We start from the raw sequence: 21,594 nt of genomic DNA on the forward strand, positions 1-21,594 counted from the left end.
CAAGAATTGATGTAATATTGAGTTCTTTGTGCAATCTTGTTCCCAAAGAGACTGACTAGCCATTGAACTCCATCAGTAGCTAACTTGTAGTCTCAAAAGAAACTGCACTTGATGGTTTTGAGTCTTAGCTTTGACTCATATGTTAATCTGTACATGCTAGATTTCACAACGTGGCATTAATATTTTCTCTGAGTCTTGCAGACATCTCCAAGATTCTTATCATGCAACAGACTGTGTATGGATAAATCACAATACCTATATTGAATCAACTGCAGGTTCAGAGCCTAAAATTGCTTTATTCCACCTTTTTCCAGTCATCCTTCTAAAATTATCCAGTACAGGAAATACCCCACAAGCTATAGTACATCTTAAATTTGTCAGGACCTCAAACTATACTTGACTTTGATAGTTCTGAATACTTTGATGTAACTGTAACATACTTGGATGTTATTCTACCAATTTTTCTTTTTTAATTTAAACAGGACTATCTTAAACAGGTGCTGGATATTGACCTTCACGCACAGATTCACTTTGGAAGAGTTTTTATGAAACCAGGGTAAGAAATATTTATAATTTTGTGATCCTATGAAGTCTGTCTTGGGCCAACATACTACTAAGTGTTTTTACCCTGTTTACCCACAGACATATTTCTAAAACACACATAAACCATTGGGTAGTTGAATAAGGGAAAACAAATGGCATCAGCCTTTTGTTCCTTGCTGTTGCTATTAAAATTAATCAGACATTAAAGGTTTTTTGTTTACCGGTAATATTTCTATATTCATGGAAGAAAATTCAGCACATTTATATACAGTATTATATATGTTCCCAAAGCTCAGGTTATAGCATTGCTATGAAAAACCTAGGAAGTGGAAAGGCTTATAAGTGATTAACATTCTCATTAAGCATCTGACCTCACTACAGAGTTAATACAACTGGTATTACTAGAAAAAGGAGCTTTTAAACTACAGGAGGGTGGAGCAGGAATTAGCTTACAAAGCTCTTTCTTCTGAGGACATTGCATGTAGAAATTCTGAACTAAAACAGACATTTTATGCACTTATTTTGCATATGACACAAAGAGAGCATGGCTTCTGCCTCCCCACTTTTTCACTGTTTTGCTGATATCTGTTTCTGGTGAAGGCAGTAACAACTCTGGAGCATCTGAAAACAGATTGTTCTTGGAGAAAGTCTGGGATCATGGAGTCTTTTCTTAAGGTTGTATTTGACTAACCATTTCATGTGGCTTATTTACAAGTTAGGTACCATATTTCCCCAAATCCAAGATTACTTCAAATTTGAGATGACCCTCCCCTGCACAATTAGAGTCTATATGTGGAACATTATAAATTTCTTATAATGTTCCATACATTGAATCTAATTATTGGAGGCTCATCTTAAATTCACCCCTACTCCCCCACTGCTGCAGCAGGGAAAGCAACAGCAGGGAGCAAGCAGTGAAGAGGCAAAGGGCAGGGAGCCAGGCAGGCAGCCTGAGCCTGGACCTTTGCCCTGCTTTACCTTGCAGCCATGCCACTTCTTCCCCATCCCTATTCCATGCTGGCCTCTACCCCTACCCCAGCTCTCTTTGCCTTCTCCCCTAGTGTCTGCCCCCTCCGTACCACACAGACACAACCCCTTTCTTGCCTGCCCCCAGCCACTTGCCCCCTCACACCACCTGTTCCTCCCACTGCCACATGCTTCTCTCCCTAGTGGCTCTACGCAGGGTCCCTAGTTGCTCCCTGGCTCAGCAGGGAGCCAAGGAACAGTGTAGGATCCAGTGCAGAGAGTGGCAGGGAAATCAGTGTGGAGCCAAAGAGCAGTGAGACAATGCTGATTCCCTCATTGCTCTCTGGCTGTGTGCTAGGTCTTGAACTGTTTTCCAGCTTTGGGCTGATTCCCCTGCCTTTACCTCTCAGCAGTGAGCCAGAGAGCGGTGAGGGAATCAGCCCTGAGCCAGAGAACAGGACAGAACCCAGTGCTGCCTGCAGGACTTGAGTCTAAGACTAAGCTTTATTTTCCCCGTGATGAATGGGAGAAGAAAACCTCAACTTGGAATCGAGTAAATACAGTAATTCAGGACTCTAAGCTTTAGTTGTGGCTTATCTGGAAGCTCACTGTCACTAGCAAAACACATGGGCATCTTTGTCTACTGAGAACTTCAACTGCTTGCACACACTCATTGGCACACATGTATGTGACCACATGCTTTTCCTTAAGCACCATTAATTCTGTCTGAAAAGCACCTGAATTACTGTTATTCTGTGCTGACCTAGAATTGGCAAGGTCCCATAAGCCTAAACTGGCAAAGCCAAATAGTGCTAGAAGTTGGGTTATATCACTATATTTTGCTGTACCAGCATAGCTGAGAGTGACTCCTGGGGTAAGATATTCTTCTGCTTGGCTTAGGAGGCTGCTACACTGACATGGAATTGTATACACCCTTCAGAAACAGTACCAGAGACACCCTTAGCCACAGTATTGTTAAAAGAATAACACTTGTCTTGCGATTAGAAGTTTTCCGGTGCCATTTACAGCTGTTGCATTTGTTATGTGTTTTGAAGGAGGGATATGGAAGAATAGGTAGCTTGGAACAGAAGCACCCCGCATTGGGTTAGATAGATTGGAAAATAAATTCTCTCTTTTCTTGATGAGCTGCATATATATATATAAACTAAGCAGTAATAATTCCCAGTTGTTAGTCCTATGAAAATGCCCTCCACAAATGTTTTATAAGATGGAAATGAATAAAGATGGATGTATGGAATAGATTGCAAGTAGTACACAGAGGACATCCCTAGAGCAGCATGCATGTTGTGTTAGCCACTCAGAACGCTTGAGTCATTTCCCAGCCAATTCCCATTATCTGTGATTAACTAATATCCCTTTAACAGGGCAGTGGAAAATAAATCTAAAAAAGATGTGAGGTCTTTAGTTATAAATCTAGATCACATGTGCTGACTACAGCCCTGTCTGTCTGTGTTCATTTGCAGAAAACCTAGCATTGACCATTAACTATTCTAAAGTCCCCACTGCTGTAGGCACTGGAATAACATATAGAGTAACTGATGTGTTATAGAAAACTTTGAAAATAATTCCAGCTCTAGCCTGTATAGTTTCAGTGCTTTCTCTGCCATTCTTCCTCAGACTATTTTCAGGGAGACAGAATCTGGATTTTTGTTGATGAGAAATTCATGTGCTCTTGCTGGTGTTTCCTTGCTGAAAGCAGGAGTCTCTTTTGTGATTTCATAGCTGGATGATACTGAGAAATTAATCTGTAACCACACACAGAGTATTTTGGCTCCAGGTTGGAATAAGCAGCGGGTGCTAATGAGCTGCTAAATGAGAGCAAGAGATCCTGTCTTTTAGCAAATGTTCTTATTAATAAAGAACAGATATGAAAAGCAGGGACTATGTGCTGTAGCTGCAGGATGGGTTCTGTGTAAACTGAAGGGTTTGGGTAGGTTCTTATCCCTTGAAGTGCCCAATAGTCTAGTGGTTAGAGCATTCAACCAGGAGAAGTCTCCCAAGTGGCAGACCTGAGTTCTAGGCCTTTTTCACCCTGAGGACATTTGAACTCATCTCTCCTGCTTCCAAGGCAAGTAACACTAATGACCAGATTATAGAATAGGCTGGTTACGGTACCATCCACTCCTCCTGTTGAAACTAAGCTACTGTCTCCCTGTACCAAAAAGTGTGCCACCCCCATACAGCAATGTAAGGCACCCTATTCTTGAAAGTGAGTTAGGCATTCTGTATTGCAAGTGAACAGGTGGTTAATGTGCAGTTTCAATTAAGCATTTAAGACTCTGAGAGCCGTGGAAGTTCAGACTCACTTTGTTCTTTTAGCCTTTCCTATTGGCTGCCTCCAGGCATCTCCAGGCTTTTGGAGGTTACCTGCTTCTCCCTCTTCTCTGTATACACACCTGTGTGCTTAAACCTGAATTGTTCTTCAGAAGCATAGGCAGTGGAAAGGGGGGTTAATGGGGCTTAGTCCCCCCAAATGTGAGGCAGTGATAGGGCCACAAGACAGCCCGACCAAGGGCTTCCAGCGCAGCAGGAGTGGGGAGGGAGTGGGGCTAAGGCTAAGGGAGGGGCAGGCACCCTACAGCTAGTGAGGTGCAGGACTGAGCCACGAGCAGCTTGTCCGGGGGCATGGCTCCTGCTGCTACCAGCACCCTGGGAGGCACAGGGGGTATGTGCCCCCAGATCTGCATGGGGCTGGGGCCAGGTCTGCACTGGTTCATTCCCAGCAGGCGAAGGGTAAGGCAGCCTGGGAAGAGCCAAGTGCAGCTTCTGTCCCAGCCTGAAGCAGCACCCTACCCTGCCCTGCCAGATCCAGGGGCATTCGCCCCCATGTGCTCCTGGGTCACTCCCTCCCCACAGCCCCCAGAGAGCAATGACAACTTGGGGCAGGGTGGGCAAAGGGGTCCCAGGGTCTTTCTGTGGCCCAGCAGTTCAGCCAAGGCTAGCCCTGCTCTGGCTCCCGGTTCTGGGGCCCCCAGGCAGTACGGGGCCAGGGCTGGTGCAACACTGGGTTGCAGTGATTTCATTGGTGCGGGAGGCACCAGTGCCAGGCAATGATCCCAGGAGTGGGGAAAGGGGAAGCCACACAAGCGCAGTGGGCCCTGGACCCAATCCTGGGCCCATTTCTGCTCTTCTCCTTTCCGATCCTTGCCCAGTCCCAGGCCAACTCCCTCCCCCCACTCCCATGCTCCTTTCCCTCCCCTCCCCCCACAGACTTTCATGCTGGGGGGGTTCCCACTCAGCCCTCACCCAAAAAAATTTTCTCCCTCTGCCTATGTTCAGAAGTGCTAGTGTCTTCCTTTGGACTGCACCCTGGTCAGCTAAAATGCCCTCCTGGGCAAGTTATCTAAGTTATAGCTGTTCCAGTGCCCAAGCTGTAGGAGACTACAGAACCAGTTTCATTCTGGCCCTTGGTTACTAAAGGAGAGGGATCAGCAGTTGAAGTAGTTGCTGAGATAGAGCCTGGGTATTGACAACTTAAAAGATTAATGTAATCATGGCAAGTTTTTCAACACAATTTGATTAGGTTGATTATACTCAGTGCTGTAAGGCAGTGTTCTCAAGTATGGTGCCACAACACCCTGAGGTGCCATAAGTTCAGTCTGAAGGTGCCATAGAGTGCCATTAGCAAAATTAGCACAACTGGGTTCACAAACACCTACACATGATTCACACCATAAACCCAGAAATTTCAAACAGGAATCCTAGTGTTGAAAACTTTTTGATCTGTTGTGGTCTTTCTGAGTTCTTTGCAACAGACGAATTGCTGTATTAGTTTTCTATGGTCAAAAGCTAAGAGCTAGCATTTTCCAAGGCGTGTCTTGAGGTTGAGAACCACTGCTCTAATGGTTAAAAAAAAGAGTTAAGAGAAAGAAGATATAGAAAATGTCAGATTACAAAATGACTGAAAAATATTCTGCATGCTAAAATAGCATAGCTGTGTTCAGTGAGAGTTCAGTATACATATATATGTAAATGACTTTCTTTTTCTACAGCTTGCCAACAACTTTTGCCACTTTGGATATTGATGGTGTACGAAAAATAATCTTTGCACTCCCAGGTAAGATGTGATGTTTTATGAGGCTCAGAGACCTGGCACTTGCTCGCTCAGCACATAGCATTTGAGATTTTTACATCAAGTTGTACTAAAAAAAGATGATAGAGTCCTTACCTCTTACCCTATAGTTCTTCTACCCAGAGCTTCTTTTGTGCTTATAAAAAACATTGTACAGATTCTCTCTCTCCCATTTTTTCCACCCTCCCAATAGACATTTCCTGTTTTAGTTAAATCTGAAGTATCACTAATTGTGATAAGAAACTAAACAGTCACAGAACTGCAGTGTTAATTTTTATGCCCTGGCTCTGTGAACCAACAGAGGGCAGCATTGATTCAACTACTGTGTTGGCTCTTATTAAAAATCAATGAGAGTGAAGTGTTGTATTTGGAATCTGGCCACAAGCCTGCGTGTTCTCCACCAAGGAAGAATTTGCTTCGCTCTGCCTTCAGTGGTTTACATGCATTTCTGATCACACAGGGCTCCAGTTCTCACTGAGGGAGTGATTTATCAGAAACACACTTAGAGATTCTCTCTCCTGCTCCAGATATGCTACCATGTGTTTTGCCAGAAGAAAGTTGGGTAGACCATTCTTCTCTTGTATGGTTAATTCTAGGGTAGTCACAAAGGGCAACACAGCTGTCTGTGGGAAGTGCTCTTGGTTAAAAGTAGGTGACACCTCTCCCTTTGAGTCGATATTAAACCCCTGTAGCTGTTTCCTGGGCTGCTGAAACAGTGCCAGGATGATGTACGGGGTGCTATGTCATTATTTATTACTATTAGTTATTATTTGTTTTACTATCACACCTAGTAACCTTAGTCACGGACCAAAATCCCATTTTGCTTAGAGCTATAACACACAGAGCAAAAAGACTCTTCTTGCCCCAGGGAATTTTCAGTCTAAATATAAAAAGGGAAAAAACAGGGAGACAAAGATGAGCATAGCACAACAAAACAGCAAAACTGTCTTGGTTAGAGCAATGAGGCAAGAGTGATAGCACAGCAGTAGCCTAACTGTTGTCAAGCTTTCTGTAAGCATTGCGGCATCCTGGCAAATAGAGTGAGGAGCTATACTTCACTGAATAAATCCAGGCTTTGAGAGGTGTGATTATTAAGGATCTTGTAAAACTGTTAACCCGTGTCAAAGCCAAATTATAATCCAGTAAATTACATTCTGTAGTTCTAAATTTACCCTTCAATTTCAAGTGGATATGGTATTCTACTTTACTACTTATTCTGGTGGGTAAGATCATAGAAAAGTAAGCCTGGAAGGTATCTCATGACCTCATGAGATCAGGTCCCTGCTCAAGGCAGGCATCCCTGAATAAGCCATTAGTCAAGTGTCTGTCTAACCCAGTGATTCTCAACCAGGGTGCCCCAGCCTGGAATGCTTTGAGATCCTTATAAGGGCACTGCAGGGTGTTGCACAGTGTTAATACTGTTAGGTATACAAAAATGATTCACAAGAAAAACCCAGAGACATTCTGACCTGTTGTGACCTTTCTGAGTTCCTTGCAACGTAATTGCCCTACTATTTTTCTGTAGCCAAAAAACAAGTTAAAACTAAGAGATGGCGTATTCTGAGGGGTGCCTTGAGCCTAGACACTTGAGAACCTCTCGTATAAGTCATTCTTGAAAATGTCAGGGATGGGCATTCCAAACCTCTCTAGATACCCTGCTCCAATGCTCAACCACCCTCAGTATTGAGAAAGTTCTTTCTGACCTCCAATCTAAATGTCCTGTGCTGCATTTTGAGGCCATTGCTCCTAGTCCTGTTCCCTACAGCCACAGAGAATAGTCTGAATTGTCTAACAATAGTATTACAGAATAGTATTAGAAACTACTCTAATAGCAGTATAGCTGGGTACTAAACAACTGTCATATGCCACTTGGGTGATGTATTTCTTATATACAGAACATAAAAAAGCTCTGAAGAATTCTAGGGGGTGCAGGTTTCTATAGAAATGTGAGCTCATTATCAGCATTTCACAGATGAATTCCAAGTTACTCCCATGTAAACTACTTTTGTGTTTTGCTCTACAGGGAACCCTGTGTCAGCTGTTGTCACCTGCAATCTCTTTGTTGTCCCAGCACTGAGAAAAATGCAGGGCATCTTGGATCCTCGGCCAACCATTATCAAAGCCAGGGTAAGGGCCTTCAAACTGGATGAGCTCCTCTTATGATGTTGAAACCCTGCTCTCTGTGATGCCCAGTGGTAACCAACAGTGCTCTCTCTGGTTTGGAGTAATTCAACACCAGAGAAATGGTAAATGAAAGCAAGTTTTCACAGAAGAAAAGAATCTGTTAAGGCAACCAGGACCCCAGGTCTAGGAAAAAATAGTTGCAGTCACATGACTCTAAATCATGAATTCTGTCCAGCCTACGAAATTTTACCCAAGTTACACACCAAGGCGGTTTCTTCCTGGGACCAGCTGTTCTTATGCACAAAGTGGCCTCAAGGTTATTCCTGCTACGCTTTTGCCTCAAGGTTCCCTGTCTTACAGCAACCATTCAGGTGGCCATGACCTAAGTCTGGGGTGGCCAACCTGCAGCACAGCCTTTTCATGTGGCACACAGCAGATTGGGGAAGAGACAGTAAGCACAGGGGCAGATAGAGCAGGAAGCAGAAAGCAGAGCATTAGATCAGGCAGGGAGCACAGGGAAGGAACAGAAAACAGAGCAGCAGATCGGGCAGGGAGCACAGGGGAGGGAACAGAAAACAGAGCAGATCAGGCAGGAGAAAGGGATCAGAGTGGCACATGGGGAGGGTGTGGAGTTAATCTCTGATATACCTGCCTAGAAGGCTGGTCCTTACTGACCTAAGTAACTGAAAAAGAGGGATTTGCAAGGAGTGATTAAATGAGCTAAAATACCTGTAACTCAAAACTTGATTTCTCCACTCTCCTTCCAGAGGTCCATGGCCATAAAGCCTCTCTTGCAAGATCCTGTCAGGCCAGAGAAGTGAAGGGTGGATATAGGAATCAGGGAAACCTTAGGCTCCATCACAGTACGGCAGAGAATCCCATGAGGCCTATCACCCCAGTTTGTTTGCAGATATGAACATTTAACTTTGTTCCAAACGTAACTAATTATTTTTAGCTCCCGAAATCACCACTTACACATGGTTACATTTCCACTGCATATTTCCCAGACCTTCTCACCATGCCAATCATATAAGTCTTGCTACTGCCAAAGGAAGGGGAAGCTCACTGAGAAAGGAAGACCACTTTTAATACTCAACCCATTTCATAAGCAGCTAAAAAAAGTTTCCCACAAGCTCACTTGTCTGTCCACCTTCTGGGATTTAGAGGAGCTAAACTCTCCACTGCTGGAACTTTCTGTCGCTGCTGTGCAATGGCAGAACAGCAGCATTTCTATGAAGTGCTGCAATTTCACTGGCTGTACATTCACAGAAGATGAATGGGGTCCATTAGGCAGAACTGAAGCAAGTGAAGGAATATTGCACAGATGTCTAATCTCAGAAGGATCAGAAGAGCAATCCTTGCTGTTCATCAGTAAATATTGGTGTTCTGGGCTGACACTTAAGATTTGCAATTGACACCGTAAAGTATTGAAATCTTTAGAGGTCAGTAACACCAAGCAATGTTCTTCTGAATAGTACCGAAGTTATGTTGCAAAGCCAAAACCTGAACCTGTCAGGTTATTTTGGATTCTTTTGTGTTTTGCCAAAAAGTGAGTGTATGTAGCATTTAGGAAGACCAGAGATTTGTACATTTATAAATGTAAGAGTGGCAGTGCCTGTCAGGGCAGGGCAGATAGCTCTAACAAGAGAGCCCATTGGAGAGTATGGAACTTAGACTGAAATGATGAAAAGGTAAAGGAAGAAATAAGAAAAGTGGATTTCTGTTCAATTGTATTTATCTTCTAAGTTCATTCAGTAGGTTTCTATAGAGATGTAGGCAATGCAGTGTCAACTCAGCCTGTTTAATGTGCTAAAAATTTATTTTTTTATCAGAAAGTGGAAAAAATAGTCTTTGAGATAAAGTTTGTAGATGGCTGTTGCATCCAGGTTCCTCTGTTCTTAATGGCACCTGTTTCAAATTATCTCCATTAAGAAAAATGAGTTGATTTATAAACTGCTGCAAACAGAACCTGGGATCTGAAAAACAAATGGCCCTTTTCTGCCTTTTACCTGGCCATGCCACTCCATCCATGCCAGGGGCTATAGGTTGTACAGGAGGGACAGGATAGAAAGGAGAGGTGGGGGCATGGCACTCTGTATCAAGGAGGAATACACATCCTCATCAATTAGCAAGGAGTCAGAGGAGGGGCACTCTGAGGTGCTTTGGGTTAGAGTACAAGGCAGTCGAAGGGAGAGAGACTTAACAGTGGGAGTCTACTACAGACGTCCCAACCAGGGGGAAGAGCTTGACCAGGAATTCTTAGGTCAGCTCACAGAGGTAGTGAAGGCTAAAGATGTGGTAGTCATGGGGGACCTGAATTTCCTGGATATCTGCTGGGAGGAGCAGTCAGCCAGGTCTGAACGCTCACGTAGGTTCTTAGACAGAGTGCAGGACCTCCATCTAACCCAGGAGGTGCACAGCCCCACCAGGGGGGACGTCTTGTTGGACCTAGTGCTGGCCACGGGTGATGACCCGGTGAGGGGGCTGCGGGTTCTCGACCACCTGGGCGACAGCGATCATCGCCTACTGGAATTTACCATCCAGTGCAAGGTGACAAGGCATGCAGTAAGGCAGCAGCCCTAGACTTTAGGAGGGCAAACTTCAACGAGCTAAGGAGGATAGTTGGGGATACACTGAGGTCCCGGAGGGGAGGGGAGCCAGATGTCCAAGGAGAGTGGTTGCTCCTTAAGGAGGCGATCCTCCAAGCCCAAAGGAAGGTAATCCCAATGAGGTTCAAAGGGAGCAGGAGGGCACACAAGCCTCCATGGCTCACTAAAAGCATCCGGGAATGTCTCCTTGCTAAAAAGGAGGTGTATACCCAATGGAAAGAAGGGGTCATCACCAGGGAGGACTATTCTGCAGTCGCTCGGGGTTGTAGGGGGACAGTTAGGAAGGCCAAGGCAGAGATGGAATTAGGACTAGCTTCTCAGATTAAGGACAATAAGAAGTCCTTTTTTAAATACATAGGGGGCAAAAAGAAGGTCCCAGGCAACGTGGGGCCCTTGCAGGACGCATTGGGAAATTTGGTCGTCACACCAGACGACAAAGATAACATGTTTAACGATTTCTTTGCCTCTGTCTTCCTAAGTAGGGACCAGAACAGCCACCTTCCTCTGGGCCTCCCTTGGGCCCCAGGGGAGGCACACCTGGGCCAAAGGTTAGCATGGAACTAGTTAGGGGGCTTCTGGAGGGGCTGGACGTGTTCAAGTCAGCTGGCTCAGACGATCTCCACCCTAGAGTCCTAAAGGAATTGGCCGAGGTCATTGCAGGGACCCTGGCATGGCTTTATAAGCACTCATGGTGCTCTGGTGTGGTCCCAGAGGACTGGAAGAGGGCCAATGTGGTTCCCATCTTCAAAAAGGGGAGGAAGGAGGACTCAGGAAACTATAGGCCGGTTAGTCTTAGCTCGATCCTTGGCAAGCTGTTTGAGAAAATTATGTTGGCACACATCCAGGAGGGGCCAGCAGGGGACTGCATGCTTAGGGGAAACCAACATGGGTTCATCAGTGGTAGGTCCTGTCAGACCAACCTGGTGGCCTTCTATGATCAGATCACCAGATCATTAGATGCAGGGGTAGCAGTGGACATAGTCTTCCTGGACTTCCGGAAGGCATTCGACACTGTCTCTCACCCCGTTCTCATTAAGAAACTGGGGGGCTGTGGTGTAGACACCCACACAGTCAACTGGGTCGCCAACTAGCTGTAGGGCCACACCCAGAGGGTGGTAGTGGATGGGTCCTTCTCAGCCTGGAAGGACGTGGGCAGTGGGGTTCCGCAGGGCTCGGTCCTTGGGCCCGCACTGTTCAACATCTTCATCAGTGATTTGGACGAGGGGGTAAAAAGTACCCTGTTCAAATTTGCTGATGACATTAAGATGTGGGGGGACGTGGGCACACTAGAAGGAAGCATCAGGCTTCAATCAGACCTAGACAGGCTACAAGGGTGGGCAGATGTGAATAGGATGGGATTCAACACAGACAAGTGCAAGGTGATACACCTGGGGAGGAACAACCAGCACCATACCTACAGGTTGGGGAACTCCCCTCTTGTCAGCACGGAGAGGGAAAAGGGTCTGGGGGTCATCATTGACTCCAAGATGAACATGGGCCGGCAGTGTGGGGAGGCAGTTAGGAAGGCCAACTGTACCTTGTCATGCATCCATAGATGCATCTCAGGCAGGTCCAAAGAGGTGATCCTCCCCCTCTATGCCGCACTGGTCAGGCCGCAGCTGGAGTACTGCGTCCAGTTCCGGGTGCTGCACTTCAAGAGGGATATGGACAGCATTGAGAGGCTCAGGGGAGAGCCACTCGCATGATCAGGGGACAGCAGGGCAGGCCTTATGAGGACAGGCTACGGGACCTGAACCTGTTCAGCCTTCAAAAGAGAAGGCTGAGGGGAGATCTAGTGGCCTGTTATAAATTAGTCAGGGGGGATCAGCAGGCATTGAGGGAATCACTATTCCCCCGTGCACTGCCAGGAGTGACTAGGAATAACAGTCACAAGCTGGCAGAGGGTAAATTCAAATTAGGTTTAGGCTAGATATCAGGAAGCGCTACTTCACGGTCAGGGCGTCTAGGATCTGGAACCAACTTCCAAGAGAAGTGGTGCTAGCTCCTACCCTGGGGGTTTTTAAGAGGAGGTTGGATGAACATCTTGCTGGGGTCGTTTGACCCCAGTATTATTTCCTGCCATGGCAGGGGGTCGGACTAGATGATCTACTCAGGTCCTTCCAACCCTAGAAACTATGAAACTATGCCATGGTCCTGTCAGCCCCACAGGTTAAGAAAGTTTGAAATGAATGGGGGGAGGAAGGGGCTGCTGGTTATGCAACAGATGTCACACTCCCTTAGGAGTCAGTACCTTACCAGTACTATCTTATAGCACCTTGGGAACTGTGCTGTTGAAACACTCTTTCAGATAAGATGGAAATCTGCAATTCTGACCACTTGACTTCCCCATGGATTTTTTTTTAAGTTGCAGATTATATCAATTCAAGGTTTTTGAATAAGTTGCAACCAAGGTGATCACTTTTTCCTGATCTTAATTCTCCCTAGATAAGTTTCTCAGCACTCTCACTTATGAACAGCTGTGTTGTGCTGCTCCACAGGTGGTAAGAGCCTGGTGGATTCCATCCCAGAACGGTCTTAAACTGACTCATTGTGTTCAGTAGGTATGTCACGTGAGTGGTTAGGTATTTGAGATGAAATAATTTAGCTGTATGAATGGGAATTTACCCAATCTTCACTGGTAATAAACATCCTGCAGTCAAAACTGAGCAGACTCTCCTGTTGCTGGTGACCTAAGCAGAATAAAAACCAGCTCCCCCTCCCATAGTGTGTTAGCTGTGCAGGACAGGAGCAGTAAACTATCTGTGTCATTAAAGTCTGCAGTTCTGACTGAGGGGCACAGGAGGCAGATAAGTGTAATTAGAAGGCATGATTTTTACAAAATTATTTTCTGACTACAACCATATTAACATGTATATTAATGCTAAGAATATTCCTTGCTCATATGGAGCTGATTGGACTCAGGACCCCAAGCCCCATTAAAGCAGTTAGATTGGGTGTTTTAAATTAAGTGGGGTGAGATTAATAATGGAGCTGTCATATACTAAAGTGAAATACAGCATGAAAAATTACTCAGCTATACCTTACTCTCGGTGCTGTGTTAATCAGAAATCCAAGGGCATGTCAAAGGCAGTTATTACAAAATAGCTGTTCCTGATTAGTACTGCACTGGAAAGATGTTCTTACTCTAGAATAAGAGAACCTTATTTTGAAGTCTACTGTGGAATTGGATTCAGCTGGAACTAGAAGTGCCCAGACACATCAGTCCCATATCAGACTGGCACCAATATAAGGAAAATTGACAGTATCAGCAATTGGCTTTTTTTGGCTGATGTGGCCAATGTTGTGGTTGATAAATGCCCTGTGCGTGCATGCAGACATGTTGTGGCTGATAAATGCCCTGTGCATGCAGCGCAGCACACAGGTGGCCAGGAGCGCAGCCTGGCAGTGTGGAGAGCAGATGGATCCAGCTGGTAAGTTTGTTGTGAGGGAAGGGGCAGAGGTGCGGGGGGGCAGATTGAGGCCCCAGCGGTGAGGGAGGGAGTGGGGCAGGGGCAGGCACTGCACAACCAGGGTGCGCAAGCAGCTCATTGGGAGGTGTGGGTGCGGGCAGCTTCCGCTGTTGCACATAGCCTGGGAGGGCGTGGGGGGCATGTGCCCCTGAATCTGCATGTGGGGTAAGGGCAGGCTGCTGCTGAGGGCTGGGTGTGGCACTGGGCACTTCCTGGTGGGGGCTAAGCTGGGGCTGTACTCAGGGTGGGCAGCGGTGGCACTGGGAAGGGGGGAGGGGGCATTGAGGGGGCTTCAGTCCCCCCCCATAGCCCACTCCCACCACTGCCACCTCCTACCCCAAGTGCAGCCCAACTCAGCCCCCCCACTGGGAAGAGCCTGGCACCACCCTGACCCCAGCCTGCAGCAGCAGCCCACCCTCACTTCACACGCAGATGCAGGGGCACACACCCCTCATGCCCTCCAGGGTATATGCAACAGTGGGAACCACCCCCCAGACAATACACTTATGGCTCCATCCTGAGTTTTGCCCCAGCTGTGCAGCACCTTCCCCTGCCCCTGCCTGTGCCCCTGCCCCAGCCCCACTCCCTCCCTCACCGCTGGGGCCTCAGTCTGCCCTCCCCACCTTACCCCTTCATCTACAACAGACTTACCAGCTGGACGCTGCTCTCCAAGCTGCCCAGCCACATATCGGAAAGTGGATCGGCATCAGCCGATACGCCTCATTAAAATCGGCCATTGGCATTGGTCAAAAAAATCTGTCGATGCACCCCTAGCTGTAACCCTTTGGCCAGGCACTGGTTGGCAGTAACAAAGACCAGGTTCAAATTTTAGGGTACCAAATCATTTTTTACTGTGGCTCAAGACCCCACCCAGAAATTTCAGATCACTGAATTTGACTGGGGTGTCCAACATAAACAACACCCTCTCCTCACAAACAGTGTAAACATAAAAGAACTATTACAGAAAACTCAGGCAAAGAAAACAAAGGAAACACTAAATGCAATTTGAAACACTATCAACTACAAGGTATAGTCTCTAGTTTGCACCCCTTTTGGGGAGACTCCACCCACAGAATCATAGAAAACTATCTGAAACCTGCAAACATTTGCAATTAAATTTTTATTGCAAAAGTATTCATTTGAATACAGGAGTTTTAGTTATTCTTTGACCAAATACTTTAATGGAATCAAAACTTCTCACCCTCGAAAAGGCTACATAAAGCTGTCCATGTGTAAACACAGGTTTAGGAATAGAAATGCATATTTTGTCAGAAGTCTGACCTTGTGACTTATTCATAATCATAGAATAAGAGGGCCCTTCTACAAACAGATATTCAGGGCCCTTGTACACGTGACTAAGGGCCCTTGTACACGTGAAGAAATTGACCCTTTTAGTGGTTTAATTGTCCTTTTTAATGATTTAATTGCGTAACAGTGTCACGTTTGGCAGCATGTTACATTTTGTAACAGTGTACACATTTGGCAGCATATTTTGATTTAAATGACTTTTTTACATAGCAAACTAAAATACATCCCATACATTACAGCAATATTCTTCACATGTACAGTGCTTCAAATGTAATACCTCATTTAACAAGGGTTAATTTAAAGTGCTGTACCCATTTTACAGTGCTGTAAAGCCATGCACTTCTGTTAACTCACAGCAATAAAGCACTTTAAATGGCAAAAAAGCAACTTCTGTACACATCCATAAGTTTATTATTATGAAATGATTTTCCTTTTGTTGCTTCCTTGAAAAAAACAACAGTAAGCTGCCTTTTTCAGCTTCAGCTCTGGCTGCTCAAACTGAGTGGTCAGTTAAGGGTCCTTGGTGCACCAGGAACTGACCTGTGCATAGAGAAGGAAGAATTGGTTTCAAGCATCTTCCTAATACTTAACCTGTAGTTTAGTTAGAAGCCCCAGCCTTCCACTGCCTTTGCTTCTCTCTCCTCTGTCGTTCCCACCTGGCAGCCAGTGGGTGCCTAAGGCAGCAGGCCAGTAACTGAGGCTTCTTCTCTCATCATAGCTTGGGATTCTCTCTTTCCCCAGAGCTTCATATTCTCCTTACTTCCTCCATTTTCTTGTCTCTCATTCAGACTCTTCTTTTTTACTGTTCTCTAGGTTTTCCTTTCCTTCTATGTTTTCTTTTAAATTCTTTCCCCTTTTTTTAATCACCATACCCTTAATATGTCCCCATCCTGCACTTCCTCTGTAGTCCCAATTCCTCCTTTGTCCTTTGTCCAAAATATTTAAAAGAAGCCAGTGATATTGGGTACTTCAGTTTTTGGGACCTCAGTTTGGAATGCCCTTGGCCAGACTGAGAGATGCTCTTGCTGAATTCAATTAGGAGTTTTTTCCTATGTCTCCTCTTTCTTGCCAATGCCTGAATATTTCCCTTGCATCATAACTGGAAGTAGTCTGAATGTGTATCAGTCCTACTGATGTGTAGCATAATCCAGGAATAATGAACAAACTCTAAATATTTTTTCTCCACAGAGCTGTTCTCTTCAAACCTTAGTGAAAAACAAGATTTTTAAATACAGGTTTCCCTCACTTTATGCGGGTTCTGTATGTGTGAATTCGCTCTTATGTGATGACCCTTTTTATACCAAAAGTTTGTTATATGCAAGATAAATTCACTCTTATGCGATCAGTGTGGTGGAAGCCTGCAGTCAGCTGCTTTGTGCGATGCATTGTAAGAGTGATGCACACCAAAATATAGTCTGCTGTGTAGATCTGTACTCCACGCTCATTATCCGCAACACTTTTCTGTAGTTGCCATCCCCATTATGACAGTGCCCTGTGCTTGTATGCACTGTCTGCTGTTGGTGAGTACCAAAATTCTCCTGTAAAACTGGTAGAAATAGGTCTGGGGGTCAGTACAGTTGAGGTCTTGGAATGTATCTCTATTTGTTACATTGTAAAGTGGGTTCCCTTTATGCGAATTCCAGTTATGCGCTGTTTTCCAGGAATGCATGTACAGCATAAAGCAAGGGAAACCTGTATCTGTTTTACAAAAACAAACTCCCAGACACTCTTTGATATTCTAATGCCATAATCATTGTGCTCCAGCTCCTAACACATTTCTTCTCAATGCTACCACTACCACCTCTGAGCTTTTATCTCACCCTAAATGGGTCTTGGACATCAACCCCAAACCCAAGTTTTAAGGAAACAAGAAAGAACAAGTTGGCCCGACAATGTGGGTATCTTGGATAATGGACTGTGAATGACAGGCTGTCTCTTCTTCCTTTCTCTGCTTCTCTTGCAGTTATCATGTGATGTTAAATTGGATCCTCGCCCAGAATACCATCGGTGCATACTGACTTGGCATCACCAAGAACCACTGCCTTGGGCACAGAGTACAGGTTAGTCACTTACACAGACACACTCAACCACAGAAATGTTTACAACCAATCAAACACATACATGCATTTGTTCTCAATATATGTATGCATGTATGTGTCTGTACATGCACGCATACATATATTTGCTCATTCACCAACATACACTTACACACTAGGCCTGTGCGAAGCGGCTACTATTTGGATTCAAATTTGGGGGACAGTGATTCGATTCAGTGATTCATATCACTGTCCCAAATCAATTTGGCTGAACCTGATTTGGAGATCTGGCCCTCCAGCAGCGAGTGGGGACTACCTGAATCTCCAAAGCTTTCTAAATCTTTTCTGAATTGAGCCAAATCTCCTCTAAATCGAATCAGCAACCAAAGCTTTGCACAGCCCTAATACACATCCATGTATGTGTAATACACATCCATGTAGTGTATTACTATCCATGTATCCTAATACACTAACATGCACTCATAATGTGGCAAACACATTTGCTAGCATACTCAAGGGTATGGTCACATGATTGCCTATCCATGTGCTCACTCTAGATGCATGTTTTCTTGTGTACATCTTCCTGCTTGTGTGTATACCTTCTGTTGCACATACATTCATACATCTTTGTTTTTGCACACACTTGCTTATTTTCATGTTTGCACTAAACACAAATATAAGTTGGGGTTTGAATGGAGGCTGCCAGGTTGAATCTTAATTCAGATAAAAACCAGAGATGACGTTAGCTGAATGTGAGAAATAGCCAGAAGAGCTGGCAGATGGTAAGTGTTCTCTCAGTCAAAATCACTTTCTGTTAACAGAGTTTGTGATGTGTGAGGGTACTGTTAGATCCTGAATTGCTCCCAGAATTCCTGGTAACAACAACTGTTGAGCACTTTTTCCATCTGCATGGGTGTGTCTACATGTCGCCCTACGGCAACGTAGCGATGCAGTATGTCACCGTACAGTACGCTATGGCAATGTAGTGATCATGTGAGTCTACATGTGATTGGCAGCTATGTTGCTGTAGTGGCGCACTCCCCCATCATAGCACACGTAGCGGCAAAATCTAACTGTGCCACACACATGGTGCAGGATGGGCAATTACTGTGCTGTGCTTTAGTAGTTCCAAAAGGAAATACTAAAGCACGGTGCTGCATAGGCTAGGATTTTGACCCTGCACTCTACACGCAGCCTTCCTTGGAGGCCACTGGACTCTTCAGTTAGCAGAGCTTATGACTTGCTAGCACTCCACAGAATTCATTTCCCAGACTGGAGAGGCTCTGATTCAGTTCCATGTATTGATTCAGTTCCAGAGGTATTGATTTTTATCTACGACATACCTCATGATTGAATTTTTGGTTTTCCTATGCACAGTCTCTTTTGTCCTGTTTCAAGCAGAAGGGATGCTCTTATTGCCAGTCCTCTGGTTTAAAAAGCAGGAAGCAAAGGGCAGAGCATTCTCTGTGATGACTTTTGACTCTATTCACTTCTCCATTGGTCCTGAGTGCCCGGATTGTTTACCTTCAAGACATGTTGCAAGGCTGAGGGTACCAAAAAAGATTGAGAATATTAAGTTCTTCTGAACTGATGTTTTGTGGCATTTGCACTGCTAATTGGAATCTTTCTCTCATTTCCCTCTAGGAAATCAGATGAGTAGTCGTCTGATGAGTATGCGCAGTGCCAATGGACTGTTGATGCTACCTCCAAAGACAGAGCAGTATGTGGAACTTCACAAGGGGGAGGTGGTGGACGTCATGGTCATTGGAAGGCTATGATGCCACCAGAAAGAGCGAAGCTTTGATGCATGTCCACATATCATTGACTGTATCCTGTAATATGCAACGGCACAGCTAGTTTTTCTGATTTGGATAAAAGTTGATCAGTATAGTCAACATCTTGAACTATATTTCAAATGGAATTTAAATAAATACCTTTTAAAAAAATCTTTAAAAACAAATCTTAACAAAGGAATTTATTCTGATTATATCAAAGCAACTTTTTCCTTTCTTGCAATTGCTTTGTGTGTTCAATGCTAGTTCTGATAGCGGTAGCTTTTAGTAGACAGCAGTAGGTGCCTGCAGAACTTGTGTTTTTTCTCATCTTTAAGATACAACTACTTATGCTCTTAAAACAAGGCTGTCTGCTTATTTATACTAGCGTAGACAACACTTGGATTTCCCTTATTAGTATGCTTCATAACCGCTTCACAGAGAGCTTCTGCTTGTTCTTTATCTTGTATCTCGTGTTGATGTGCACAGTGCCAAAAGCAGAGTGGCTGCACTGGGAACCCAATGAAGCCCCGAGGTTTCCCCCCTCGCTGTGCGTTCAGGGATCTCTCTTGTCCCAGCAGCCACCCAGCTCAGTACTCTTGGGCAGTAACTGGATACCTTTTATTTGAACAAACAAAAAAAATTGCTTCCTTAAGTGCTGACAGCCTTTTTAACCAATACATTTAAAAATGTACAGAACTGAAAATTAAAAAAAAAAATCAAAGACTGATCTTGTACAGATATTAGTGTTACCAGCATTCGTGTGGAAATTAAATGAGCAAAGAAATAAAACTAATGTTAAACAACTCTGTACCATAACATTTTCTGTAATGATATTGAAACTTAAATGAATAAAAAAAAATCCTTGATCATTATTTAAAATTTCACTGTTCTAGCCTTGTTTTTTTCAAAACATTTCTTTCTTTTTTGAAGCAGTGGCTGAGATTAAAGGAATTGTCTATGGTGAGTTAGTGAGGGAGCTGAAAAAGTATGGTTCTAAATAAAATATAAAAGTCTCTTATAGAAAGAGGTATTGAAAAAGGCTGAAACTCATATTTTGCTTTTGCTGAATTAAATGGCAAATATACAATAACCCCTGAGATATACTAGATATGATCTAGCACTGTAGGCCTTCTTTCCCCTTTTCAACAGAGTTGGGATGATCGCATGTCCAACGCTGATGCCGTTTACAGGTTACAGCCCTTTACAACAACCCTGTACTTGGGATTTGGTGTGTCAAATGCTAGCCAGCTTCCTCCAGAACATTTCTGTCTGTGGGTGTTTTCTGGGTAAGGCCTAGGATGGGAACTCAGTTGAGTCCAGTTCCTGACTGCCACAGCCTCTACCACTGTGTGTAATGGGGCCGTTTAATTGCTTTGTGCCAGTTTCACAAATGTTCAGTGAAGATACACTTCTCTACATTGCAAGGATGGCATTAGGATAAATTCATTCATGTTTGTAAGATGCTCAGCTACTGCTACTATGGTACCAGGTTCTAGTTGAACCTGGGGAGGGGCTGAGTGGGGGAGAAGGGGCACAGGGACTTCAAGTTACAAGTCAAAGGGAGATGTTGTGAAAGGCTTCCCCTTTCAATGCAATGTGAAGAATTATATAATGTATTAGTACTAGGCAAAAGGCAGTATAGAATATAAAAAATAGTATTCATAAGTTCACATTGTTGGAGAGCCCATGTTACAGAGAAAGATAAGGTAAGACTCAAGAAAAACCTATAAATAGCTCTTAGGCCCATTCATACCTATGCAATGGGTGCATCTACACCTGATGCTAGGTCACTGTAGCAATGCACTATGGCAAGGTAGTGTTTGCAGGCATATACACATGACCAGTAGCTACTTCGCCACAGCGATGTACTCCCCTGCTATGGCACTACCATGAAATAGCTACTAAAAATAACCATGCACCATGCATATGGTGCAGTACGGACTGTTACTGCACCATGATATAGTACTTCCTTTTGGAAGTACTAAATCCATTAACAACATTGCCATAGTGACACGTGTAGACACTGCCAAATGTTACTCAATTTGAATAAGAGTTTTGAACAAGAATGTTAATTGACATGGTCCTGAATATTATGGTTGAGTCAGATTAGCCCAAGATAAATCCTTTCAGCATCATGACAGCTAACCATCATTGTACGTGAATACAGCAGTTAAAAAAATCTGAGAGAATAGTTGTGTCACACCCTCCTGCTGTTTAGCATTACCTCACGGGTATAATGGAATTGCCACTACTGCTGTCTCATGCTGTTCTTCCATGGAAAGAGTTAATTTTCCAGAGACGGCAGCTCAGTTCCTCTAAGGCAGTGTTTCCCAACCAGTATGCCATCAGAAATGAACAGGTGTGCCACAGAATTTTGTCATGGCAATGAGCTACAATAGGTCTGAGGATGGGGAATGCCTTAACAGGTGTGCCACAGAATTTTTTTAATAATGTAAGTGTGCCTTGGGCTGGAAAAGGTTGGGAAACACTGCTCCAAAGCCCCTGGAAGACTTTACACATAGGATGTGATCAAGTAGTTAATAGCATCTTAAAGTCATCATACAGCCACAGGTCCAGCCAATTAATGGTACAACAAAATGAGAAACCACCCACAAATTTATTACACAAATATGAGTAATAATTTTGTGTCTGGTTTCCTTCACACCTTAA

General features: G+C 44.4%; 1 protein-coding gene across 9 annotated transcripts in view; it reads left to right on the forward strand.

The window, feature by feature from the left end:
• GPHN (gephyrin) overlaps positions 1–19,797 on the forward strand; it is a 612,917-nt gene extending 593,120 nt beyond the window's left edge. For 8 of the 9 annotated variants that reach the window (XM_090033171.1, XM_090033174.1, XM_090033173.1 and 5 more), the window contains 5 exons: positions 483–556; positions 5,523–5,587; positions 7,626–7,729; positions 17,077–17,173; positions 18,794–19,797. In XM_090033171.1, the coding sequence (XP_089889297.1) occupies positions 483–556; positions 5,523–5,587; positions 7,626–7,729; positions 17,077–17,173; positions 18,794–18,927 (474 nt within the window). In that variant the 3' untranslated portion in view covers positions 18,928–19,797. The remainder of the gene's footprint in view (positions 1–482; positions 557–5,522; positions 5,588–7,625; positions 7,730–17,076; positions 17,174–18,793) is intronic. The other variant, XM_090033172.1, reaches the window with a different exon arrangement.
• Positions 19,798–21,594: the final 1,797 nt, after the last annotated feature.

This window comes from Crocodylus siamensis, chromosome 2 (genome assembly GCF_052110815.1).
Source record: "Crocodylus siamensis isolate JL-2025a chromosome 2, ASM5211081v1, whole genome shotgun sequence".
In the NCBI taxonomy this organism is placed as follows: domain Eukaryota; kingdom Metazoa; phylum Chordata; order Crocodylia; family Crocodylidae; genus Crocodylus; species Crocodylus siamensis.